Source organism: Microtus ochrogaster, unplaced genomic scaffold, assembly GCF_000317375.1.
Source record: "Microtus ochrogaster isolate Prairie Vole_2 unplaced genomic scaffold, MicOch1.0 UNK1, whole genome shotgun sequence".
Lineage (NCBI taxonomy): Eukaryota > Metazoa > Chordata > Mammalia > Rodentia > Cricetidae > Microtus > Microtus ochrogaster.
The window spans coordinates 4,962,544-4,990,380 of NW_004949099.1; the positions used below are offsets into that span (position 1 = coordinate 4,962,544).

The 27,837-nt window shown below is 48.9% G+C and overlaps 1 protein-coding gene across 1 annotated transcript in view; it reads right to left on the minus strand.

Annotated features, from left to right (window-relative positions):
• Positions 1-27,837, minus strand: part of Nup210 (nucleoporin 210) — a 103,475-nt gene that overhangs the window by 18,899 nt on the left and 56,739 nt on the right. Inside the window, exons 16-28 of the mRNA XM_005364880.3 lie at positions 26,222-26,395; positions 20,701-20,893; positions 19,856-19,962; positions 19,031-19,135; positions 18,834-18,935; positions 9,337-9,465; positions 8,064-8,191; positions 7,815-7,950; positions 6,427-6,489; positions 6,129-6,308; positions 3,447-3,527; positions 2,185-2,316; positions 368-526 (exon numbers count right to left, since the gene is read on the minus strand). Of these exons, the coding sequence (XP_005364937.1) occupies positions 368-526; positions 2,185-2,316; positions 3,447-3,527; positions 6,129-6,308; positions 6,427-6,489; positions 7,815-7,950; positions 8,064-8,191; positions 9,337-9,465; positions 18,834-18,935; positions 19,031-19,135; positions 19,856-19,962; positions 20,701-20,893; positions 26,222-26,395 (1,689 nt within the window). The remainder of the gene's footprint in view (positions 1-367; positions 527-2,184; positions 2,317-3,446; positions 3,528-6,128; positions 6,309-6,426; positions 6,490-7,814; positions 7,951-8,063; positions 8,192-9,336; positions 9,466-18,833; positions 18,936-19,030; positions 19,136-19,855; positions 19,963-20,700; positions 20,894-26,221; positions 26,396-27,837) is intronic.

The following is a 27,837-nucleotide window of genomic DNA, read 5'->3' on the forward strand; positions in this document are numbered from 1 at the left end:
ATAAATAAATAAATTAAAAAAAAAATAAATAAATAAAAAAAATAAAAAGGAAAGGTGAAAAAAGAAAAAAAAAAAAAAGATACTGCCAGCTTATAGACCTCTGTACGGACCATGCACCAACTCTTCTCATGCTGCAGCCCCTCCTCTTTGAAGCTGGAGTCAGCTCCATCTCTGCCTCCCCTGGTACTTCTATACACCCTACTCTCCATCTCCCTCCATCCCTGATCACACACAGGTGGATGCCTCCAATTATTCAGTAGCCTAGGTGGTCCTCGAGGCTGGGATGGCACAAGGCCCCCATCCTAGAACTCAGGCCACTGGAACTCCCTCTCCCGTTCATGTGGCTCTTCCCCATCCTGCCCCTTACCTGAATCTGGATCTCATCTGAGAGTTCTTTGCCAAGGCCATGCAGCTGCCCAGCTGTGGGGTCCAGAGCTTTGACCACCAACCGCAGTCCAGTCCGACCTTTCACCCGGCCGTGCACATTCATGGCAAAGTTGTACTGAGGAGGGAGTCGGATAGATGCCTGGGAAAGACATCAAGCATGTTCCCATGAAAGAGGTCTAAGGCCCCAGCATTCCTAGAAGAGCGATAGATGGGCATGCTGGCCCCAGATAGGTATCTGACTTTTCTCAGAGGCCACTGTCTTGCTGCCAGGGTCAGATGGCAAACCCAGAGTGGAACAGATGGTGTTCTTCCAGCACCATAGGCCACATTTCCCCATGTGGGAGTGTTTAGATAATTCTGTGTTCACACAACAATCACTTTCTTTAGAGCAGCATGTCCCAAGCAGAGGTATGTCAGGAGTCACCCGGAGATATGCTGGGCCTTATGTAGAGTTTCTCACAGAGCCACTGATACAGAGTATGTAAATAATCACATTGCTAGTGTCCCATGCAAACAATCCAGGCAATACCCTGGCCCTGGGGTCAGGGCCCCACGAAGTATGGGTCCTCTGTTATATAAACCTGAACAGTTAGGAAATCCTTACCCTGGCCTTGGCCCATGGCAAAGAACAGAAGGGGTCTTCTAAAGCAACCTTACTCAGGATACTGTAACCAAGGTTGTTGTGACCTAAGCCTGAAGCCACAGGAGCTGGCACTGTACAATTTCCCCCTTGCTGGGTGAGCCCTAAACAAGTCCTTTCCTGTTCATGGGCTTTAATTCAAAGTCTGCCCTGTCTAGCCCCAAGATCTCAGAGGTGGCTGGGATCCTGGAGGAGAGTTGATGGACAGGGGTTTACCCTCTGAGATAAAACAGAGCAAAGACCCAGGGCTGCCTGGCACCATGACAAAAAGCAGGTACAAAGCTATAGGCCCTAACCCAGAACCTTCTGGAAGTCAGGTGACTTTCCTGCCAGCTCGATACTCTTGTTGCTGTCTGTTAGCAGTCACCTGCAGTTGCAGTTTGGCTATAGGTTGCCCCCTAAGGGTTCTTGTATTATAGATTTGGGCACAAGCTGGGCAGTGGTGGCGCATGCTTTTAATCCCAGCACTCGGGAGGCAGAGGCAGGTAGATATCTGTGAATTCAAGGCCAGCCTGGTCTACAAGAGCTAGTTCCAGGACAGGTTCCAAAGCTACACAAAGAAACTTTGTCTCAAAACCAAAACAAAACAAAAAAACAAACAAACAAAAAAACTGGGCATGAGAGATGATGTGATGGAGCCCATGAGGAAGGGGTCCCAGCAAGTCAACTGCTGGGGAGGGTACTATCCTCAGAAGGGATTATCATAAACTTTGACAGATTTTTTTGTTAATTCCTAAGAGTGTGTTGAGATGTGTGTATGTAGGTACACACACACACACACACACACACACACACACACACACACACACGGCGGGTGGCAAAGACTTCTCTCTCCAAGCCCTGGCTTCCTGTTTCATGCCATTTCCCCTCTACACATCTCATACCATGGTGCCAACTGCCATGCTGTGACATGACCAGCACAGTCCTCACTAGGTGGTGCAAATACTAGTGCCATGCTGTGAAACTCCCCACCCTAGAACTAAATAACCTCCTTTTCTACATAGAGTATCCTGCCTCTGGTATATTTTTATGGAAACAGAACAGGGGCAGATGTACCGTAAATAGCAATAGGTAGACTTCTGTGAGACAATGTGGTGGGACCCTCAACCAGTAAAGATGATGGTTCAGGCAGGGAGTTGGGATTTCTGGGTGATTACCTCATGGTGCCGCCCTCGAAGGTCCAGGACATCCCGTTTGGTGACAGACCAGTGGAAGGTCAGGCCTGGCACAGCATTGCCAAAGGAGAAAGGGCTCTGGTTGCTGGTGATCCCAGTGACGTAGACAGGCATCTGGGGGAAAGCCAGGCTTTGTAACTTCTGGTTCCAGCACTAGGTACTGTTTCTCCCACATCCCCATCCTTGCTGGCCCCAAAGCTTCCCTGCTTCCCTTATGCAGTGGGAACTGTGTCCTGGTCTTTCCTAACCTGACAAGGGCAAGGCAGAAGATCTGAGAGTTTCACACAACACAAACAACACATAGGCAAGATTAAACCCTGCCCTGTTACAGTAGGACTGTGCATGTAAAGTCCCTTTCTGGATGAAGTCCTGGAGCTCTAGGACACCCAAGTTTGCCTCACAATACTGTACAACTGCCCCAGGCCCTCAGGCCTCTTTCCTGCTCCAGCAGGGAGACTCTGTTCTTGGGGAAGGACACAATGGGGTGAATACTTCAACTTGCTTGTTCAGTGTACTGGTGAAAGTCATGTGGCTTCTAGGGAAAAAAGGTTCCAAGCATGTTGCCTGGGCAATTCCTAGACCTCTCCAGCCTCAGGTTCCTCAGTCATGTACCAAAACAGTGCAGAAAAGACTGGGCCTGTCAGGGACACTCATGGGCTTTTCCTCATCTTTATTCCCTATGCACAAGGTCTGACAGCCACACAGAAACACTTACAGCAAATGAGATGCTGTAAGTCACCCAGGCACAACTGAAAGCACACAGAGGAGATGGAAGAGAATGCTACTCCATTATATGTAGGAGACTTCATGTCTTCAGATACAGAAGAACCACATCCAACTGGGTGACCTTGGGCAGAATGCCACCTTTCTGCTCATCTGTGATGCAATGCAACTCCACCTCGAGTACTATTATGATCACCTAAAGGAACAAGTGTATGGAGCATACACTGTAGAGCAAGTACCACAGACCCATGATCTTCTGTGCCAGGCCAGGTGCCAGCCTAGCTGCTGAAAGGCAGCAGCCTGAGGAACAAGAAGATGCCAGTAAGGAAGGCTGCAAACATGGAGTTTGGGGATGAGTGTTGACACCCATGGTACAAGTGATCTGAGTTCCACAGATCAACATGCTCCACAGATGAAGGGTAAAGGTGGTGCCCTCACAAGGCAGGGTGAACCAGCAGTGACCTGTTAAGAGCCTGGGCTCAGAGCCTAAGGCCTCCTGACCTATCAGGTTCCCACCTCACCTGGGTTCCGGTCCTCATTCGTGTGATTGGGGCACGAATCCTCACTGCCTGGAGCTGCAGCACTTCTACCTCCACATGGTCCTAGAAGAGAGTTGGGCTCAGGCTACACAGGACAAGGGAAAGAGGCATCTGTCCAGCTATGAAACACCAGCAGCATACTCTTAGCCTGAGGAGGTCTTGCTTTGGGGATGGATCACTCCAAAGGATCAGCCTACTCAATCTGATCCAGCTGCTACAGGTCAAAACAGTGGGCAGGAAACCAGGACCATGATTTGCTCTTCTCTAGGCTGTGCGCGCCTCTCAGGATAGGCCTCAGACACTCCCATACTCAGCCTATCTGCCTCTCTAACTCACCAGGATACAGGGAGGAGTAGAGGAACCAGGTCACGTCTGATGGCAGCAGGCCTTACATCTTCCTTTATCCTTAGCTCTATCAATCAACTGATCTGACCAATGACTGTACTGGCTTCTTCAGATGCTGCTAACTAACGGGGGCGGGGGGGGGGGGGGGGGGTTGGGCTAATAAGCTTTTCAGTTCTTTTTCAGTTCTTTAGACACTGCCCATGTGGAGTCCGTCTCTGCTGTGGTGGTTTGAATGAGAATGGCTTCAAGAGACTCATTAATTTGAGTGCTTGGTCCCCATTTGGTAGAACTGTTTGGAAGGGACAAGAGGTATGATCACTGGGAGTGTGCTTTGAGATTTCAAAGGCCCATGCTATCCCCATTCTTCACTCTTGGTCTCATGGTTGCGGCTAAGATGTGAGTCTCAGCCACTGTTCCGGCACCATGCCTGCCTGCCTGACTCTGCCACGCCCCTGCCCTGATGGAGATGAACTCACACCCTGAAACTAAGCAAGCCCCCAATTAAGTACTTCTTTTAAAAGATGCCTTGGTCATGGTGTTTTGCTATGGCAATAGAAGAAGTAACTAAGACATCCACCTAGTATCCTATTATTTAGGCAAGTGCTTGTTTTCATAAGAGGGGCTCAGAAAGTCCTTCCTTCTCCTTATCTTTCTCATTTGTCAGTTCTAGCTGTTTCTGGACCACCCCTTGGCCTCGGGATGCTGGCGTGTTCAGGGTTGGACAGATGGAACCAGCAGCATCTGACAGAATCATATGCCCAGTGTGGATGTGGAAGCTATAGGCTGAGCCTCTCAGAATAGCTTGTAAGAAAACCTCCTCACCCTGCCAAGGACCATGATGGGACACAGGTGAAGGAGAGGCCCAGAAAGGTGAGAACAGGACAGCTGGGAGGGCCAGGGCTGTGCCTTCCGGATGATGGAAGGAGAAAAACGAGCCTATTTCTGAAGCCACAGTTCTTTCTACTGAGGGAACAGAGAGGGGCATCCTGGGGTCTTTCATTTCACTCTCTGGGATGCCTGTGTGAACCCTGGGTACCACTGGGATAGTTTTATATGCTCCTTGCTATCTCCACAAAATCGATACATAGAATTGGGACAGCTGCCTCTGCCATTCAAAAAGACTTTGTGGTTTAACTTGGATTCTTGGAGGCAGATACTGAAACTGCTAGATAAAGGAGCCAATCAATGAACTCAATGTCAGATCAAAGTCAGCCTCAGGGAGCCAGGACTATCAGGCCCAAGGGGGGTGGCCACTCATCAGGCCCCCAGGCATGTGCTTAGATGCTCCCAGTGTAGAGGGTTGCACAGGCTGCACACAAGGGACCTCCTAGAGGAATGAGAGAGTGGGGCTTGAATAAACTACTTGTCACTGTGCACCACATAAGATCTGTAAGCACAACCACAGGAACATTCCAAGATGCCGGTGTGAGCCACTGTGGAAAAGGAGGGTGTGTGTGTGTGTGTGTTGGAAAGAGAGAGAGAGAGAGAGAGAGAGAGAGAGAGAGAGAGAGAGAGATATCCAGATGCCCTTCTGGTTTTATCATAAGGCCCTCTTGGGAGTAGAAATGATCTTCCACTGCCTTCCAGAAAGGGAAGCTGTCAGTCTTTGAAAATTAACTTTCACCTGTTGTCAGCAACCCCACTGGTGTGGGTCAGGGAACACCTCCAGAGGGAGATGACTACTTCAGCTTCACTGCTGGACAAAATAGCAACTGGAAAATAAGCCCACCAAAGAGCCTAGGCGGCTAGAGCCAGTGGGCCCACGGTTAAAGAGGAGATGTCTGAACTACAAATCTAGTCTGAAATTACTGGCTGCCAAATGCCATGCTCCCACCACCCGTCCATGGATCTAGGCACACACGGTTACACACAGAGAACCTCATCAGGACTGACCCCTACCATCCCATCACCACATGATCAGGACCCACTACAGACAGTGCACATAGGTCCCAGAGCTCTGACCTCAGGCAGTCCTGGGTCAAGGCTCAGAATCACCACAACAGCCATGGGTGGGCTACTAGCAGGGTTGCCACACAATTCATCTGCAAAGGGGAAACACAGCAAAACATATACCGAGGAATCCAAATATATAGCAGTGTTCTCCAGCACAAGCACCCTCATTATATACCACAGAGCCTGTAAGGGCTGGGGATACTGAGATCTTATCCCAGAGAGCAGTGGGAAGAACCGAGTAGGCTCAGTCTGGAGAAGAGCCATCTCAGATCTGGGTATCCTCAAGGAGCAGAGATCAAACCTGGCATAAATCCAGGGGCAAAACCACCACTCCCAAGAACCAACCGCCAGTGGCATATGTGATACCTGAGAGACGATGACGACCTTGCTAGTCTCAGCATCCACCGCCTGCACGACCCCCAGAACAGAGCCATTGCCAACCATGAGCCCACGCACCAGCCCAGCACTGCTCACTGCTGCCACACTGTCATTGTTGATGGAGAAGAGGATGTTGGACTGAGGCTGGGGGCCACCCTCGGAGGTGATCTAAGAAGTGAGAAATAGTGGCTCTTGTCAGGACCAGCCACACTGGAGAGCCCTCATCATCCCATGAGCATAAGGATGCCAACAGCAAAGGCCTGTGTTGACCTGTAGTGGCTCCTACCTGCATCATGGCTCCAATGATCAGTGTCACCTTCCTGGGTATCAGCCTGAATGGAGGGAAGACCTGGATGTGGTGGGAGAAGAGAGAAGGGACTGGTACCTGCAAGCCGACACTGGCTACACACGATGTGCACTGCACATGGGGTATGGACATCCCTTAGGTGAGGGTAACTGGCAGTGCTGGGGATCCCTATGATCACAGAAATGACCTTTGACCTCTCAGTGCAGGTTTCAACATGCGGCCCCACTAGCAGCACTAGTACTTCCTGATATTCTGTGGACCCATCAGGAATCCTCTGGTCTAATCTACCTGAGATCTATGAAGCCCGAGGTAGGTCCCTGTGATTTGAGGCCTGACAAGTCCTACAGTAATTGAGGGTGTCTGCTGAAGTTGTGACTGGGGTCTCCAGAATCCTGACTCGTCTTTAGAGAGCTTCCTCTAGCACTACTGAAAGCAAACTGTCCTGGAACAGGGGTCTACTTCAACAGCTGCAGCATTTTTCTGCGGAAGAAAAGGCTCAGGAGCAGTCAAAGGCGATGTGGACAGCCCGTCTCTGCAGCAACCTTGCCCCACAGCCCCCACAAGTTCCTGCTTGTCAACCATGTAAGAAGTGCTCCAAGGAGAGCGTGGAGACTGCTCTGGGCTAAGAATTAGTCTTGGTTAGACTGTGCTATTTATAGGCAGAAACAAATTCCTCACCACCAGTAGGAGGAAGGCACACTTCCATCTGGAGGCACAAACCGCCTCCGCCTGCTTCTGACGGCAGATCAATGAAGCCTGCCACCCGTGTGGCCGAGACCTGCAGAAGATGGTGCTATTGCTGTTGCTAGTGGGTATCTGGGGATTCTTGGACAAGGTGGCCTGACCCTGGCTGCCCTGACCCCTGCCTACAGTGGGATACCTATGAAAAACTAGATGCAGAATAGTCTATACCACACTGAGAGGGTTTAGGGCTTCAGAGCTCAACTGATCCTGAACAACCTGCCCAGGAATCCTCTGGCAGGTGCTCATGGCCCTCCTGGGCCTGGGCTAAGGCTCAGAACTGACTGGAGGAGTTAGTTCTATATAAGCTAAAATCAGCCTATGGCTTCCACCCGGCCACTGCTTTCTGGAAAGAATCTCTGCCTATCCTTTGCCATGGAACAAAGCATAGCATTTCTCTGAACTGCCTGAACTCTGTGCCACAGAAGGAAGTCTCAAGCCCCCTTTGGTTCTGCATCTAATTTTTGTCACCCATATACCTGGGGCTGGTGACTATGCTTCTGCTCAGAGGACATGGTAAGACACAGACTTTAACAGGGTTTCTTCTTATAGCTGAAATCCTAGCCTGTCACTATAAAGACACGTCCAACTAGGATGGAGCCATGCAGAGCAAGGAGCAGAACTACCTCAATTTGTTGTGGGGTGGAGCTGACTCTCTGCCCAGATTTGTCCATCACGCTTGCAGACAGGCTGGTCTGGCCAATAGCCACGCCATGTACAAGGAATGTGGCCGTGTAGTTGTCTAGAGCTTCGTCGAGAGTCCTGAGACAGAAAGAAACATTAGATTCCTCCTCCAAGGAAGAGCTGCTTGAGAAGCTACAAAGAGAATCAGTCCCATCTCCAGGATGCCCTTCCCAATTCCTATGAAGACTCACACCAGTGTGATTATCTGGGAGGCGGCTCGCAGCTTCAGGTCCATGAAAGTGAAGTACTTGGCCAAGAAAGGCTTCTTGTAGAAGTCCAACACACGGACATAGGCTTTGACTGCCTTCCCAATCTCCACCTAAGGCACAGACAGGTTCAGGAGTGGTCTCTCAGTGATCATTCCCCCAACATGTAGCACCTGAGGCTTGCAGGGACAGCACCACCAACCTCCAGTTCAGAACTTGGGAACTAGCGATAAGCTACCCAGAATGATGTCTGGGTTTGGCCAATCAATGAGTGAAAAATGATAAGTTTTTATCTTCCTATATGGGGAATAGGGAGACTTGGCCATAGCATGAGGCATGAACTCCATGTTCTACTAGTGGGCTACCAATCAGATTAGAGAGACAGGACACAGCTTAGAACATAGGCACAGAGGAGCTTAGTGTCTGAACAGCTCAATCTCTGCAGCATATCAGCAGGCACTTTAGGAAAGGAGGCCTGGAGAGCCCACTGAAGAGGAATCTAGTGAGCAAGCTGGAGGGAAGCTGGCTGTGGTGGCACTCAGGAAGTTGAGGCAGGAGGATAGTGAGTTGAAGGTTAGCTTGAGATATACAGCCAACCTGTCTCCATAAGAAAATACTCAGGAGAGAAGTCTGGGTAATAGAATCTTAGCTTTAAGCTATGAAATCTAAGATGCCTGACCATCCCTCTTTCAATGACTAACCTTTTCACCAGCACAGGTAGCAGGGACTGGGCAGCAAGCCCTGGAAGCCTAGCTTCAGCCACCTCAGCCCTGAATCAGTTTCCCATTCACACAAAAGGAAAACCTAGGTCTGTTGTTTACTCAAATCACAGGACACTTGGCAGTACTGAGTTTTACTCAATTGTCCCTGAAATTCCCAAGAATCCTCATCCTACATTCTGGGGCAAAACTCTATGCTCAGCAGGGTATGTGCCAGGATGGTGAATAACCTATGTGAGCCAGAGGACATGCATTCCCAAGTCAAGGCTAATTCAGTCAATCCAGCAGGCAGGATTTACTGCCAAGCTTTAGTGATGACAATTGTGATAAAGAAATATAGCAGAGACATCAGCCTGCATTGTACACGAGAAGCAAAGAAGTCAGAGATGGCAACATAAGTTCGGCCATTCTGAGGGGACAGAAGTGGGCAGGATCCAGGAGGAAAAGCAAAGGACATAAGGAAACACTTCCCAGGACACACTGTCCCTGCTTTATGTACATCAACAGAGAGGCGGCTGTGTGGAGAAGTGTCTACTAACCTTGTCCACCACTCGGACGTAGAGCTCCTGGATGTCAGAGACATGAATGACAGCTCTTGCCGGGGCCGGGAAGGCCAGGCATAAGTCATGGACCATGACAGTTGATGAGCCTGGGAGCAGAGGGTGTACCTGCAAAGCAGAGGAGGATAGAGTCATAAAGGCCATAGGTCCCATTCTGCTCAAGGGGTCACTAGCAGTATCTTGCCTTCTGAGATGCCAGCACTTAGGAACTAACTGGCTAGAAGTAGACACAGAAAAATCATCTTTCACCCCAGCAGCAAGGGCATGAACTGAAGATGGGGTGTTATAGTGCCAGAGGGATCTAAAGCAACATTCATTTCAATTTTATGCATTTTATAAAAAAGGGGGGTAAAAGTTGATCCAAGTGTGATGGATGAGAACATACACAATAACCTGGAGGCAGAAGAGTCAAACCCAAGATGGCTTGGCCAGGTAGCTCTAATAATAGGACCACATCCCTAGGAATCTCATATGAAGCTGCAAGTTAGGAGCTGATAAAACTCAGCTTCCAAAAGAGTTCTTGTCTGAATCCACAACACAATAGAGCTGAGGACAGACCACCCAGGTCATCCATTCCTGGGTTCCTGCAGGCCTACCCAGCTCTGCCACTCAGCTGTGCTTGAAGTCATGACCAACTAAGAGGTTAAGGTGAATAAATAAACACAAGCTTGAATTTCCCACTCTTCTGGCTCCCACAGCACCCCTTTATCCTTCCTTAACCACGCAGCCCTAGAGAGCTCCCTGAGCATTCACAGCTCAGCTACAGTAGCTCCTCGCAGGGGACATCTGTCAATCAAACATGGACTTGCCACATGTCCTTTAGGCATGTGCCGAGTGACTTCTAAGGCTGGGCAGGCAGGGGCAGGGCGAGTGATTGACTTTGCCAGTTAGATTCTATCACAGTGGGGCTTGGGGGTATAAATGCATTCTGCAAGCAGTTCAGCATTTATAAACCTAGTTCCAATACCAAGGTTTTGTGGGGTACGGTTGGAGATGGAAATAGGTTCTCCGTCAGTGGGAAATAACCAACTTTCTGCCTCTTCCCCCAGTCCTCATCTGCTGGCTCCAATTTCAAGCCTCACTTCTCTCACCAGATAGGCATGCTCTTCCCTCCACTGGGCTGACTTCCCCTCATCACTGTTTGGAAATTTTTAGCTTGCCTTTCTCCTTCATGCTGACCTCCACCTTCCCAAAGTCTTCACAGAGCCTGGTATCGGGCACTAGTGGCCTGCACCCAACCTCCAAACCTTGATCAGACCCAGGCCCGCAGCGTTGAGGGAGTCTGATAAAGCACTGAAACCAGGTGCTTAAGCTTGCATAGCTTTGCAGAGCAGAACTGGCTTGGTTAAGAATGGGAAGTTCTGAAGAACTCTGCAGAGAACTCAGAACCTATGGATTCTGATCCAGCAGCTTTAAGGTACAAAAGAGCAAACCATGCCTCAAGGGCAGGGTAGAAATAGCCTGAAGGGGAGCTAGAGATCTAACCCAGTGGCTCAGTTCTCCATTCAGGGGCATTGCCTTCTTTGCAGGGAAACAGGGCCTTCAGCATCCAGAACAGGAGGAGAGGAGTGGAGAGGGCCAGTAGGGAGAGTCTGTGCTAAGAAAGGCCTAAGCCCTCAGGTAGCTGGGGTAGATAAAATTGGAAAGTTGGGCAAGCTGCTACACGCAGGTGTAACTGAGCTCCAGGGCACATCCAAGCAGATGAGGTGTGCCTGGCTTATTTAATATGATGGCTTAAAGTAGATTAACAAAGATCCCAGGGTGGGAATCACACTTACATTCCAGAATGATGGCTGTGGGATCTGAGCTGTTGCTGCTAGCCAGTCTGGCGTTAACTATGGGTGGGGAAGCCACCGGTCATCAGGCTTTGCTGCGGATGGTTATTACATCTCCCCTAAAGAAAGCTCATGCAAAATTGCACGGAGGAATGAGCACTTCTGAGAACATGACCCGAGCCTCCGGTCTGACGCGCAAGCAGGAGCTGCTGCTGTCAGGAGCTGGCATGTCCTTTATAACCTGAGGAAATTACACAGTGCACCCGCTACTGACAGACCCAATGGGCAAGCAAGTGTGGGTGGGCTTTTTCTGTTTTTCCCTCTGTCCTTCAAAAAAAAATCACTTTGCACATTTTAAATAAAAGCATAAAATGGCAGTGAGGAAATCAATTCCTCTTCCACTTGGCTTCCCAGAAGATGGACATTCAGCCACCTTCCAGATGACAGAAGGGGAGGACAGCACCAGGCTGCATGTCGGGAAGCAGCAAGGTCTGGCCTGCTCCACTCCTGGACTCACTTCAGCTTGCTTTATCCAGTAACAAAGCGCTGAGGAGTCCAGTGTGTGAGGTCTTTTAGGAGACAAAGAAACAGCATGGACTACAGTGGAGGGAAGTAGAGAGCTGACCACTAGCTAGTAGCCACATGGAGACCCCGACCACTCCTCACTGGACAGTGCAGGTGGCTCATACTTCTCAAGAGTCTGCCACCACATGCTTCTTGATGGACATTCAAGAACACTGAGAAAAGGCAGTGGGGGTGTCTGCAATGAGTTCTCATTTCTAAGTGTTGACAGTGCCACCTGAGAATGACATCAAGTACTGAGCCCAAGGGAAAGTCCTGTCATCAGTTTGGAGATGATGAATGCATTACTCCTCATTAAGAAACTCTATGGCCCTTAGCTCACCAGCCCCGCCTTCCTGGGCCCCCGTTCACACTTCAGACTTGTGGCATGTGACATTTTCAGATGCATAAATATCCTAATAATAATATTTCTGACCATCACTGGGACCATTAGCTTTGCTTTCTTCTGATGTGCTCATCAATGCCAGGAAGTAAGCCAAGTTACCATGCAAGAGGACTGAGAGAGACCTATGTCTTCAGTCTCTCACCTAGCATTCTACAGAGGTGACCAGAGTTCACATGAGAACCACAGGTATCCAAATCTCAGCCTGGATAAAACTTCATGCAGTGGTCAGCTCTGCCAGTTCCCCAAGAGCGAGAGTAGGGGCTTGGCACTACACCATCCACAACCAGCCTCACAGAAGCAGCACACACCTGAGTTTAAGTCCTACAACCGTCACCTCCTACCAACTCATCCCTGGTGTGCTTCTGCTACATCCCATGGCATCATGGCTGGCCACACACTGCAGTACTGAGTGGTAAAGGCACTAGTATGGCTCACCAGAGCAGAGCCTGCAAGCCTTCTTCCTCGTTACCACCATACTCTGCTAGAGCTTGGTCGAATGAACACAGCAGAAAGAAGTGTCAAGTGCTCAGGGCACATCAAGCTCTCAGTGACAGGCTAAGCTCAGGGACTCAGGAAATACGAGGAATGGTTTGAGAAGGAAGAAATCCTGAGTTTAAATCAGGTAAACACTCTTCTGTTCAATCCAGCCAAAAATAAAATCCAGCCCCTTGCAGAGGGTTCTGGGAGCTGTGTGAGCAAAACTAATCAGCCTTGCTCAGCCCGGGGTTCATTGTGTGGGCATGAAAACTTCCACCCCAGCCTGCTGTGTGCATCACGCACTCACTTCTCTTCCAAAGACACTGAGAAGCCAACTACACACATACAGGAGCCATTGTGAAGCCTCAACTCCTATCAATAAGGAAGAACGAGGCATTGTCTAGGAGCTCCGTGAGCACGGCTGTGCGCTTTCTCGTCTGTGAAGAAGAGAAATGAGAATGCTGCTAATTAGCAGCTGCAAAATGCCAAAGAAATGTGCAAACGTGTCCTTCAGATACAGCCCTCTGAAGGAAGCTGGGAGCACCCGTCACAGCCCATCAACACTCTGAAAGATACTGCAGGTTCGGAAGAGGGAGAAGGAAATAGGACCCGATTTCCCCTTGAAGCAGTTGGAGGAGAAAGCGGAGACCCAAGGTCAGTATTCCAAGGAAGCTGCTGAGACAGAAACCACACTCAAGGTGTGCCTCCAAGGTGCTGCTCCCCAGGGTGCCAGACTTGCTGCGGGACAGAATGGCTGCAGCCCACTGTGACTCTGTGAAGATGGGGGCACTGATACCCACATAGTGGTAACCCCAAAATGGCAGTATCTAAAGGAGCTCAGATGTCTTCTACGGGAAGCTGTAGTGCTGGAATCCTTGAGTCTTTCAAAGGAAGGCTCTGTTTGAATACCTCCAGATATGGTGTACTCACTACCTATACACAGAGCCAAGCTCAACATTGCCTCTGAAGAGCACTCACTCCTGGATGAAAAGTCTTTCTTCTGGCCATAGGTTCACCCTCGGCTTACTTAGGAAAGGCAACCTGACTAAGATGAACTGTAGTTGGTTGCCGTGGCAACAGACATACCTCTCCTGATTTCAAATTCCCCTTTTCTTGATAGCGGGAAGTTATTTTTAATCTCTAGATAAGGTATGTTTCCAGATGTGTGGATGAATTTCTGCTGAAGCTTTTCCTCCTAGTGTCAAGCTCTGACAAGACACACTCACACACAAACCTGTGCAATTAGTCCCTCTTTTATAAGGGAACAATGGAAATGCTTGGGAAAGTATGAGCATCACACCTACAGTTCCAGCTACTCAGAAGGGAGGTAGGAGGAACACCTGATCTGAGGAGCTCAAGATCAGCCAAGAAATGAGGGAGACCCCAGGGTCTTAAAAATAAAAAATATAAAAAGACTAGCGAGATGGCTCAGTGGTTAAGAGCCCTGGCTGCTCTTCCAGAGTGGTGGGAGTAAAACCATCTGTAACTCTAGCTCCAGGGGACTTGATGCCCTCCTCTGGCTTCCACAGGCACGGCATACATGTGGTACACACATACATGCAGGCAAAACACTCATACACAAAAATTAAAAAAAAATTTAAAAAGGAAATTAAAACAGATTAGAAAACACAGACTAAAGCATAAGAGGATAGTAAAGGAGGAAGAGAAAAATAAATGATCCCTAATCCATGAACAGAGTCAGTGCCTCTTACAATGCAGACAGTCACATTAGAGCTTGGGGGAAAAAAAGGAATATCCTAGGTGCCTTGGACTCTTCCAGCAGCATGTACATGTGTCCCTCTCACAGCTACTCTGACCGATTTCCACATTCCCTAAATTAGCTGCATTTGATGTTTCCCTGCAGGTGGACAGAGTGTTTGCTGACCACTAATCTCACCAGTATTGTAAGTAAGTCAGTCTTGCATATGGTCTTCTCAAAGATGACCCGCATGGTGGAAGCAGAAGCTTACTATACGGTCAAGGGAACAGTGCCATTGTCTAGCACCCTGCACCCTTCTCTCACAGGTGGAGGGAGAAGTCTTGAGCAGGGGCAGGACAGGCAGCCTCAGGAAGATGTCCATTCGTTGCCTGCTTGGAGCTCTGGGAATCAGACGAAACCTTGGAGGAACTGAGTCTGTTTCCTACCAGAGGCCCAAGCTGCACCTAAGCTAGCAGAGGCAAGGTAGGATGAGGGTGGGGGTGAGGAATGTTAGTTGTCCTTTTCCTCACATACACACTTACAAATACTTTCAGTATAGCCTAGAAGCCCCTGGTACACTACCCCATCTGGAGCATCTATAAAATACCCACATCATGCTTAGTGGTGGAAGGATGCAAACTTTCTCCCCAAATCTAGAGTAAGACAATGGTGGATGTTTTCATCACTTCTATTAACACTACTAGAGACTGTAGCCAGGACAAAAAGGCAAGAAAAAGAAATCAAACTTCCAAACTTGAAGGGAAGGAATCAAACTACCTATATTCACACATCACATACACACGCACACGCACACACACACACACACACACACACACACAACCTAGGGGATTCGCTAAAAACCCCCAAGAATTTAGCAAGGTTACACCACATGAGACCAACATGCAGAAAAAAGAAAATGCTAGAAAAATAAAATTTAAGAAAACAATTCCATTTAGAATTATCACCATGAATAAGAATACTTACACCTCACACTCATGGGCAGAGGCTGTGCATATGGTTAAGGGGCCATCCAAAGTCCTGGCATAACTTTAGCTGGCTTCACAAATACGTTGACATGTTTACTCTGGTACATATATGGATGGAATTGTAAGGGACCCAAAATAAGTCAAAGTAGACTTGGAGGAGCCAGAAGACTCACACTTATAGATGTTCAAACTTGCTATGAAGCAATGGTAATCTACACTTGTAGTCGACACAAGGAAAGACAAGCAGGTCAATACAGAGCTGAAGCAGAGATGGGACCTCAGAACTAAGCTCATGTCTCTGATGGCTTGTGACATCGATGCCAAAATCGTCCAATGCAGAAAAAGGAGAACAATGGCTTCTGGGACAGCTGGGAAGCCACCCACACCAGGAAGGTCCTGGGTTCCCAGCACAGGACCACTGTTAACTCAGTGTAGACAAAACACAGACGACAACAGGATCCCATTCGCCACAGACTCTCAGGGAACCATGAAATGCAGGAACACAGACGAGCAGGAAGACGGCTCACTGCCAAGGCTCATAACCTGTGTTCAATCCCCAGAGCCTACATGGTGGAGTTCCTGCAAGCTGCTCTCTGTCCTTCACAAGCACGCTGTGGCATTCATGTTCCTCCCACACTCAACAAAATAAACATATATATAAATGTAACTTTAAAGCTTAAAGAGATACTCTACTTAATAAAAATTTAAAATTTTATTTATTATTTTTATTTTAACCAAAATTAAAAACATAAGCTTGGAAGCATGCTAACAAGAAAGTAAAAAGGCAAGTTTGAATGAAAAATATGTGCATATCACATCTCATGAATAACTTATATCTAGAATATAATATGATATTTTACAACTTAATAAAGAGTAACAAGCAAAGAATCTAAACAGACATCTGTCCAAGAAGATACAAGAATGAAACACAAAGATGCTGAATGGCTTTACTCATCAGGGAATACAAATCTGCCTCACAAGGAGAGGTCACGTGCACCTACTGGAGTGGCTGAAATATCAAGGTCTGATAATTACAAATGTTGACAAGGAATGGGAGGAACTGGTATGCTCATCCAGTGCTGGTGGGATGGGACATGGGAAACAGTCAGTGGTTGCTCAAAACATGCAGAGTTCCCATTTCTGGGCATGTAAACAGAGATGAAATATGTATCCACACAAAAACACACACAGGACTGGAGAGATGGTTCAGCAGGTAAGAGCCCTGGCTACCCCAGAAGAGCTGGTTTCAGATCCCAGAACCCACATGGCAATTCATAACCATCTATAACTCAAGTTCCAGGGGATTTGACACCTTCTTCTGGCCCTCCATGCATGTACATGTTGTACATGACATACATGCAGATACTGGCACATATAAAAAAACTATCAAAAATTCTCCTGTGTACAAATGTTCACAGCAGTATTATTCTCAACAGTAAAGACAGACAGGATGGCTGGGAATATAGCTCAGGTAGTGGAGTGTTCACCTGGCACACAGGAAGCACTGGGTTGGATTCCCAGCACCACACAGAAACAGGTGTGGTGGTGCACACCTGCAATCCCAGAAGTGGTGAGGTGAGAACATCTGAAGGTCAATTTGCTAGAATACATCCTTAGCTTCAGACTGAGCTCCAGGACAATCTGGGTTATATGAAGTCCTGGTTTTGAAGGAGGGGGGGAAAGCACAGATGCCCCCAAATATCAACTAATGGATGAATGAACAAACAAAAGGTGGCATAGCTATACCCAGTCATAAAAAGGAACGAGCTTCTAGAACATTCTACAATACGGAAACACATGCTAGGCAAGGGCCACATGCTGTTTGATTCCATTCACTTGAACTCTGCAGAATGGAAATAAATTAGTAGTTACCGAAAGCTGGGACAGGGCACGAGTTTGAAAGAACTAAAAGGAGACAGGTAGCTAGAGGACAGGTAGCTAGAGGGTTTCCTTTCCAGGCGTGCACTCTTAGCATGATGGTGGTGATGGCTGCTCACATCTGTGAACCTACTAAGAACCTCTACACAGTACATGGAGTTGATGAGATGTAGGGGAATCAATAGAGGACACACTGCCACCCCTCCCCCACCCTGGGAGGCCCCTATGCCCTCTGGTTACCTTTGCCCCACTATCTCCTGACATCCAGCACCACAGTTAACCCTTGAGTCCAACACTTACAGGCACATTCCTCACACTCAGTTGGTTCTTCCCACTTTATACCTGTCCAGCTCAGGGCCATTGACTTTGTGATTTCTAAGCTAAGATAGCATGGTGGAGGCAAAAATGAGGAGAAACAGAAATGTGGGGAGCTAATCGCACAGACACCAACACCTGATTGGAGCCATGCCACCAACCCTTGCGTAGTAATGGGTAATGTGTCAGTGTTTCTGAAAACGGGCTAGGCATAGGTTATTGCCTTATTGCCTGGGTCATGGCCCTCCCTGGAACACTGGCGCCCCCATGCTGTGACTGGTCTGCAAGGGCTCAGGTGGAGAAACAAGGCAAAGCCAAAAGTAAAGAGCCTGGGGAAACACAGTCAGCCAACCAGACTTCCTGAGTTGAAGCCACACCCCCTCCATTGCAGCACCACGTCAGCTCAGGTCTCCATGGAGTCCAGGGGAGCCTTGACTCTTTGGGAATGAGGCAGGCACACTTTCACCAGAGGAAGCAGTTTGGGCTCAGAGCTGCCTTGTGGCAATGCTCTAGCTGACAAGTGCTGACACTGTGAGGGTGGGTGTCATTCTTGACTTCCTTCCAGAAGGAACTTTCCATTTAATGACTGCACAAGTCCCCTATCAGACACATGTGGGACATTCAGGACAGTTCTTTGTTTTCACTCTCTGGCTCTATTAAGAAATCAAAGGTTAGGGGCTGGAGAGATGGCTCAGTGGCTAAGAACCTTCCAAAAGGTTGGAGTTTGATTCCCAGTACCCACATGGTCTTTCATAACCAGCTATAACTTCAGTTTCAGGTGATCTAGCACCCTCTTATGGCCTCCCAGGGCACTGCATGTACTTGTACACATACATGCATGAATGCAAATGCTCATACACATAAAAGAAAATTGAAAAGAAAAAGGAGTTTAAAGAACTCAGATCCTGTATACTAAAACAAGGGATAAAAGTGCAAGTAAGATAACCACAGGCTACACCACAAGAAGAGAAGCAATTCGGGACATGAGGAAGGCAGCATGCTCCATTCCTCCATGCCAGAGGTCCAACCAGGCCCTTGTCTGTAAGAGGGGGAGAGGGTGAAGTGGGCACTATGGAGAGTTAGGAGAGAGTTAGGAGTGGAGCTTGAAAAGAAAGTTTCTTAGGGTTACCATGAAGACGTTTATGTAATAAAGGAATAATTAAAAGATGAATCGGAAGATTGACTGAAAGGAAAGAATTAGGTAATTAACAGTGCGAGTAATTGAAGATAGAGAAAGTGCAGAGGTGGCATGGGAATGACAGGGGCTTCGAGCAACTTCAAATCTCAAGGCCCTGCATGGTGGGTGTTATTAAGTGCCGGCTTTCTGGAATAATCTGTCAACCCGACTAGACAGCTGGGATCCCGATGCTCAAGCTTACCAGAGCCACGCCCCGAGTGTCTTGGTAAGCCACCTTGATGATGTCTGGGGTGCTTGTGTTGAGGAAGAAGTAGCCAGAGCCTTCTGTGATGTGCAGTTCTACCTGGAGGGAGATGTGGGGACGGGAAGAGATCAGGCTGGGTAGCACAGAGTGCAGGGTGCCTTGTTCGAAAGGACGGCGAGGGCAAAGGGCCATACCTGGACGCCAGGATGGTTATAGATGGTCACTTCCTCCGGACTGACCCTCACGTCCTCTACGAGAATAAGCTCGATGGAGGCTGACACAGGTACTATAGGGTCATGCTGAAAAAGAAAGGCCAACACTGTCAGATCCAGAAGACAGGGGCCTCACCAAAGAAGAGCGGGGCTAGATGCCCCGGGTAGCGGCCTTGTTCCAGGAACAGAAGCTTCAAGCAGTGTCAGTACCTAGGGGAGGCCTGGGAGGTAGAGAGAGCCCCGAAGAGGTCAGAAGTGTATGTGAAGGTCTTAAAAGTGCGTCTGTGGGGTGTGAGGCTCCAGTGTGGGAACCAGTGAGGCACTCAAAAGTTAACAGGTGAATGGAACAGGTGAAGACATCTGGATAGGGATAGGTGAGCATCTACCTCCAGCAGGCCACCTCCTTCCAAATGGAGACAGCTTTCTCTAAGAGGATGCTTCCTTGTCTCAGAATCTGGGCTCTTTAGGGTGCCAGCCCCCATATCCCCTGCCCTGGGGTATCTACTGCCTCCACACCATTTCAGCAGCAGATTGCAGGGTGGCTCGAGAGGGTGGATATCATCCGAACAGGACCATTCTTGGGGACCTTTCCATTTCCTCAAATGTACCCCTCCCTACCACACATATGCCCTGAAGCAGCATATCTGCCTGAAGCCTGCAAGAGATGCTGGGAAGAGAAGAATCAAGCAGGTATTGATCCCTAGCAAGGGAGGTCAGGGCCTCCGACACCAGACAGAATCTACACAGAAACAGGAGACATCCTGGTGTTGCTCATGGTCCTACCCACTCCTGTCCTCTGGGACATACCGGCTGCTTCACTCTGGCTGCACTCAGGTGGGACTGCTGGTAGTCAGTCACTGTGGCAGAGATGGCTGTGGTTCCTGATGCCTCATGAACCGAAACTGCTTGCAAACCTGAGGGCGCAGAGGGAAAACAAATGCTGGCCACCACCCCTTGGTTCCCTTGGGGCCACATCCTGCTGCCAATTCAGTTTCAAGTTTAAAAGCAGGTAACTTGAGTTTACTGAGGCTTTTAGTCCTGTAAGGGTTAATAGCCCAGAACAGAGTTGCTGAGGTACGTTGAGAGGACAGGCTCAACACTGGGCTGCTGAGGAAGTTTGTCACTGTCACAGCATGGCCAAGGAACTTGGGACAGGAGCCCTTTCTGCTCTGAGTCCTATCTCTTATACCTATACGGGATTAAAGGAACATAGTAAAGCTGGCCGTACTGGTGCAGGCTTACAATCCTAGCACTCAAGAGACAGGAAGACCTCACGTTTGAGGCCAGTTTGACTGCAGAGGAAGACCTTGTCTCAAAACAAACAAAACCAAACAAACAAGCAGTCAAATAAATAAAAACCCACAGCAGCCAGGTATGATGGCACTTGTCTTTAATCCCAGCATTCAAGAGGCAAAGGCAGGTGGGTCTCTGATAGTTTGAGGCCAGCCTGGTCTTAATAGTTAGGCCAGGCAAAGCTATAGCGAGACTTTCTCTCAAAAAAAAAGGGGGTGGGACATGAGCTCTCTCAATATTCCATGCTTTAGCTCTAAATGAAGGGAAGCCCCAGATACCCAAGGTCCTAGGCATGAGCAGTGCAGGACCTTCCTGTGTGTCCAGGGTTCCACCGCCCTCTGGCTCAAGACCTGGCTCACCATGTAGCTTCTTTTGGCCTTTTCCATCATCCTGGGATACCAGCTGCATAGGCTGGTCAGGCTCGGTGCTCGCCAGCAATGGCCGGGAAGACTCCCACTGGATGCTAAGAGAGCTGAAGTTATCAAACCGCCGGCCTTGCTGGTCATAGGCACCCAGATCTAACAGGGGATTTCGGTGACTGGATACTGGAACCTGAAAGAAACAGATCAGATGCTGCGGCCACACAGACTCTGCCACAAGTATGACATAAAGCCAACTGTTTCCCTTACAGGCTCAGACGGCCCTGATGAAGGGGTGGGGGTGAACTGCAAACCAATGCTAAGGAATGACACCACTAAGGTGTCCAAAAACCTTGTCCAAATGGCTCCTGCTTCTCCATGGGGGATAATGGCACAGAGAGTGTACAGCAAGGGGGCAGCCAAGAAGAGGCAGGAGTATCTTCCCAAGCATGATCAACTCTTGCTCCAGCTCTTCCTGCCCAGGAAGGTACAAAGGCCTCCATCCTTAGCTTCTCCCATCAAGATAGGAAACAAACCAATCTTTTGGGACTTTCTTTTAAAAAAGAAGTTTTTCAGATTTATTTATTTTATGTGTATGAGTTTATTTTTGCTTGTACATATGTACTCCTCATGCCAACAGAGGTCAGAAGAAGGCATCAGATTTCTTGGAATTGGAGTTACAGATGGTTGTGAACCATGTGGGTGCTTGGGAACTGAACCTAGCAAGTATAAGATGAGCAAGTACTCTTGACCATTGAGCCATATCTCCAGTCCTGGGACTTTCTTTCAAATATGCCTCCTGTGTGGTTATTCACATTATGGGGTGGCCTTTAGCATAGTTTACTATTTACCAATGACCTAATCCATTCAGGCATAGTCCAGAAGGAAGAACTGTCCTCTCTCACCTAAGGGCAACTGTATCACTGAGTCTGGTGAGTGAGATACAGCAGTGATTTGTGATAATTTTGGAGGAACCTCTAAGACCTAAGCACAGTCTCCTTCTCTGCACAGTGTCCCCTAGTGATGCACAAGCCGGGACTAAAGCAGCACATGAGCAAGAGCTAAACTTGCACTATGTATTTAAGGTGTGGAGCTATGGGGGCGGGGGTTGTTACTGTGACACAGAGAAGTCCATCCTGACTGAAGTTGCCACCAAGCTTCCTGCCTCAACCTCCAGGATCCCTCTCCAACTTCTTGTAGCTCTCCTGGTTCTAGACAACGCCTAACCAAACATTCTGCACTTTAAAAGTGCTCCCTCATGCCAGCAACTCAGGTCATCACTTGGGCACACCAAAGGTTTTAGTGACTGGGCAGGACACAAACTGTGACTATGGAGAGGAACCACAGAGGCCTGCCCCCAGACACCTCATCCCTTCTCCCAGATTCAACCTCTGGTAGAAAGTCAGCGCTTTTCTGCAGAAGGCATCAGCTCTATGCAAGCATGCCTGCAGGCTGACTCCAACTTTCCCACTTCACAAATTGGAAGGCTGTGGCTCTGAGACTGAGCTTGCTCAGTCTCCCAGGTTTAGGGTAGAACACAGCAGGTCGGATTCTCCAAGGACTTCCTATGACATGGGTTTCTCCTTAGGTACCAGCTCAACCCAATCTTGGACTAATTAGTCCCTGGAACACAAGTAGCACCCATGCTTGGTGAGAGGAACCCTGGCTGACCTGCCTGGAGAACCAAGTCTGCCTGCAGTCTGTTATTCCTGATGGTTGACTCCACTCTGGTGTCTCACCTTGCCAATAATTTACTCTGCAAACACGTCCTAGGTGGCCTCTGGATTTGGAGAGCTATAAAATTAAATTGATACTGCACCCAGATGCACCTTGGGGATATATCTTCTTCAAGGTCCCCTAATGAGACCATAAATCGCAGGGGCCATGCCTGAATGGCCGGCTCATGGCTCGGGAGCACTAGGACTGATGGATCACATGGCAGTTCTGTGTCCAAGGTCCATTACTTCTTGCTGACACCAACAGCACACAGTCCATTCTAAGTCAAGCTCTGCAGTCATGCCATTACCTTTCAGTCCAGAGTCAGCTCACCCAGTCTAGCTGCAGACAGACTAGGAACATCATGCTCAGCTCTTCATCAGTGCTTAAAGACGGGGAAAAACTATCTAGATCTGATTTGCTTTTGCCCTCCTGCAGTTCAGCAGCACAGACTGTCAATCTGAAGGCCCTTGCTCTCCAGGTAGCACCCACTCCCCATGCCTTTGCTGCCTCAGTGTCCCTCAGTCTGCACAAGGGTGCCTCCTAGAGGTACGCAGGGACAGTGCGCTCCTTGGTTTGCTCACTTGCCCAAGGTGTTTGCTGAGCTCTGGGCAGGAACCAAGCTCTGTTCTGGTGATAGGCAGAGACTAAAGTAAGCAAGCAAATTCTATAGTGATAGGTCACTGCGGGTACTTGGGAGTGGGAGAAGTGGGAGAGGGATCAGGTGTGCTGAGGCAGGTGCACTTTTAAGTGAAGTCAAAGACCAAGGAGACTCTGGATAGAGAAATGAGGGAGGCATGGGGCCAGGGATGGGAAAGCTGCAAGCCCTAGGACTCAGCCTACCTAAGCCCCAAACACTGACAGAAGGTACAAGGAATGACAAGGCCTTCAACCATAAAAGGCATAGACTGAGGTAAAAGCAGCCAGGGACCAGGGACACAGGGCCCCACAGGCCACTGAAGGGACTTGACTTTCTCACTGGGCTCAACAGAAAACAAACAGAATAATTTATAATGGCTACTCTCTGGACTCCGCATCCAGTCACACAACCCCATTGTTGGCCTCTATCACAATCAAGGGATGGCTCCCACAGCAAGAGGGAACCCAGCGTTCCCTCGTATTGGGATCATGGTAGAACTTCTGCGTTGATTCTGGCTCTTTACCTCTGGCAGGGGACCCAGAAGCAGGCAGATGTTTCCTGAAGATCCAAACTTAGCGCAATGTTGTTCCCTCTACCAAAGATAACTACACATACCAGATGTGACTACAGGTAAAACTTGATGACAAACCAGGTAGAGAGAGAGAAAGAGGGAGGAGGGTGATGTGGGCTCTCACATATGTGTGACAGCTAAAATGATACAGAAACAGAGTAGAGCAGGCGGGAGTCACTGGAGACTGGGAAGAGGAGAGGGGCAGGAGGAAGATGGGAAGCAGGCACTGAATACAGAGAGCAGTGAGCTCTGGGGTTCTGCAACGCAAAGAGGCAACTAAATGCCAGAATAATATTTTACATAAAGAATAACAAGAGAACAATCTGAAGCTTCCCAATACAATGGGACCATCAATGTCTGAGAGGAAGAACTCCCCATCCTGATTTGACAGCTCACATTACAAGAATGCATGGAATTAATCACACTGTACCCCATAAATGTGCAATAATACAGTGACCAAAAGCTAAAAAGGCTTGAAGCAGGAAACGAGTTCAGGATTTCTTCTCAACTGGTCTCCAAGTCAAGACAGAGAAGTCTTCTCCTGAGCATCCCACTCAGAGGCCAGAAAAAGACGATTTCTCTGCAGTAGACACTGCAGCTGAGCCACCTGCAGATTCTGAGCCTGCAACACCCTCCACCTTGATGAGAGAGTCAGTGGAGAGCGTATAGAAGCTCGAAACCACCATTTCCGGCCCAGGTAAAGCAAGTGGAGGGGATAAGTGCAGGTTTGTGGTGTGTTCATTCTTAGCTCCAGTGTAAGCAAAGGCCAGAAGGCAGAACCACAGATCCACACCAGAGCAGCAAGGGAAACAGCCTTGCTTGACTCCAGCAGGAAAAATGAAGGCTGGTCCTCAAGCCCAAGGCATTACAGCTATGCAGCTCCCTTAACCAAGCTTTGAACAGAAGGGTGTGGATCACAGGCAAAATTGTCCTTCACCCTCCAGGGACCCAGCTCTCACAGCATCTGCCCCACAGCTGGATGGGCCGTGGACACCCTCAGCATCATTAGGTTCATTCAGGTGTGCAGGAGGCCTGGGCACCCAGAGGTGAGCAGTATCTGCTCTGAGATGGCTTTGGGGAGGAAACACAGAGCCTCAGGAGGAACTACTATGTTTGGAGATGGATTAAGGTGGTTCTGCATTTTCAACTCTGCCCACCTCAAAGATGGCCATGGTGTTGGGGGAAATGAGGCTAAAAGGTAATGGTTACAAGCACACAGAACTATCCTGGCCATCACGTGGATAGGTGGGATACTGGAGACCATGACCCAACCTCAGAGTCACTGCTCTTGCTGTCTTACCTCCCTGGGGCCTTTCCCTTGGCTCTACTAGGTTGGTATCTCCTTATCCTGTTCTCCCTGCAGCCACCTCTTGCCTCCCTAGTATCACTGGCTCCTCCCAGCTACACTCTCTGTGGCATTTCTACAGTGGCCCGCCTGTCTCCCAGTGGCTCCTCACCCTCCTCAACACTCTCTTATTCCAGAGTCTGGTGCCAGGAGAACCTGCTAGACAAGTATGTGCTGGAGGGATGAGGAAACCAGAACTTCCCTCCTCCAAAGAGGGTTGAAGCTAGTTTATCCCTAATCCCTGAGCAGGATGCACTCAGGGCCCTGGACTATGATGTTCCAGAGCTGAGGACTGGACAACCCCAGCTTCTGGGGAGGCTGACCAGTAGGTTTTATGCTCCCCCTCCCCCGCACAGCTGTTGTTTAAAAGCCTATGCACTTTCTTTCCCTCTCAACACTTTACTTTGGAATGCCCTGACCCATGACAATACAATTCTGTAGATGCCCCTTCTCCTCACAGCTCCCAATCCCACTCTGAACACACACTCTGTACACAGAGAACACCCCACCTGAACAACTGAAACCATAGAACATTTCACAAAAGGATTCTACAGCCCCTTATATGCCCAGCAGAGGGCGATAGTGAATCTGGATTCAGAAAGTTGGGTAGGGAGGGGTTGCATCCTATATGGCCATTGCAGAAGCTCCCGGACTTGGGGTAAGGCACACCCCAATGAGCCCATCATGAGTTAACTCAACATTTCAGAGCCAGCCTATTGTGTCACTCTACTTAACTGACATCAGTCAACAGGTGGGCACATGGCCCAACACAAAGACTACACTCGAACATGGGACGGGGTGCTCCATGAGCTATATATGGACTCCAGGACTCCACAGAGCATCAGCTTCCCCCCATGGTAGTGAATCCAACTGTGTGCTCTGACTGGTTTACTCTGCACAGCATTAAGGGGAAATGGGCTACTTATTACTGGCCTAGGAAAAGATCAAAACTCCAAGTATAACAAGTGCTTGTTACCTTCCCACCCCTATAAACTAGAAAATCAGAAGCTAGGTCTCTGTACGTCGGGGACCAACTATGCAGCTGGACTTTAGGAAGTCTCCCAGCTCTGTAGGCTCTGGATTCCCCCATGCAAAGAACAAATGGAAACATCTTGCTCAGCTCTGGCTGTTGAGATCCGGGTGCCTGCGTGTGGAGCCCCCAGCTATCAGAATACTCAAGACCATGGGTGAAGTGGGTCAGATTCCTCTTGCCCATGTTTCCTCCCTCCCCATGAGGGGCCATACTCACCACCTGCTTGTTCTGCTGCAGCAGTGGACAGGACAGGTCCAGCTGCGGGAGGGCATAGACGGGCATGAGGGTGAGCCTCGAAGGTGGGGCACAGACGGACTTTACCACAGTGGGTTCCACAACAGGGAAGGGGTTAGAGAGGCTCGGCCGGTTCCCCACGGATAGGGCGATGACCTAAAGGAGCAGGAGAAACAGTAGGCACCTGAGCATAGTCCCCTCCTCTCTGAGCAGAGACTTAACTTCTATATGATGTATAATGATGCCTATGCCCCAAGTATGGTCTACAAACATCTCAGAGAAGAGGTTAGGGGATACCTTGTGGTTCCCCAGGACACGAGCAAAGCCTTACAACTGAATCTGCAAATCCACGAGGTCCTAAACATTTCAAAAAAGAGTCTGCACTGATTTCAACCCATCACAGTGAGGCACAGATATGGGAATCTGCACATTGAAGGATAAGGAACCTTAATTGTGGAGGAATGGATCAGAAAAGAGGCTGTACAGGACAACATCAGTGGAGAGGCGAGAGCCATAGGCAGAACCATCCCACTCCATGCCTGTATGCTCCTCTGAGTCAGAGGAAAGAGGCCACACTCACTACCTCATGGACAGGAGAGGAACTGTCACACGAACAGAAAAGCCTTTTTTGCTGCTAGAGTGGGGTCTCTGAAGTCAAGTTCAGCCCGTGGTTTTACATGCAACTCAGTTAACAGTTGTGCCTGAGGGAGCATCCCCAGCCTCCTCAGAGACAGACAACTGCTGAGGACACAAAAGTCTGCTTCAGCACCCCTTATCTTCCCTGACCATGAGGTGGGAGGAGGGAGGTGCCTCGACTTTCAGGCTGTGTGCCCATGACACAAGTGAGGGAGCCCAGAGGGCTGGAAGTGTGGAAGGCCTTAGATCAGACCTTGTTGAGAGTCCAACTTCTACAGGCTAAGGCAGGAAGCCCAACGATATAGCTAAGCCATGATTCACTGTTACCCTTTGATGTGGGAGTGTCATATATCAATCTGTTGATTTCATTGGTTAAGCAATAAAGAAACTGCTTGGCCCTCATAGGTTAAAACATAGGTGGAAGGAGTAAACAGAACAGAATGCTGGGAGAAAGAAGCTGAGTAAAATAGTCGCCATGATTCTCCCACTCCAGGCAGACACAGGTTAAGATCATTCCTGGTAAGCCAGCTCTTGGGCTACATAGATTATTAGAAATGGGCTAGTCCAAGTGTGAGAGCTAGCCGAGAAAAAGCTAGATATAATGGGCCAAGTGGTGTTTAAAAGAATACAGTTTCTGTGTAATTATTTTGGGGCATAAGCTAGAGCTAGCCATGTGGGTGGCTGGGTGGCGGGGACGCAGCCCCGCTGCTCATATTACTACAACCCTTAGTCTTACTATTTATTTGGCAGTATGCATGTCTTGTTCTTAATATTGTCCTATATTACTAGCACCTCTAGTGGGGCCTTTTTCAAAATGCACTCCTTTGACCATGGCAGTGAGCTTTGAACTAGGGAAGCCAGACACAGCTGTCAGGGTGTGAGTGTGCATCATCTTCAGCTGACCCTGTACTACACACCTGTCAGGGTGTGAGTGTGCATCTTCAGCTGACCCTGTACTACAC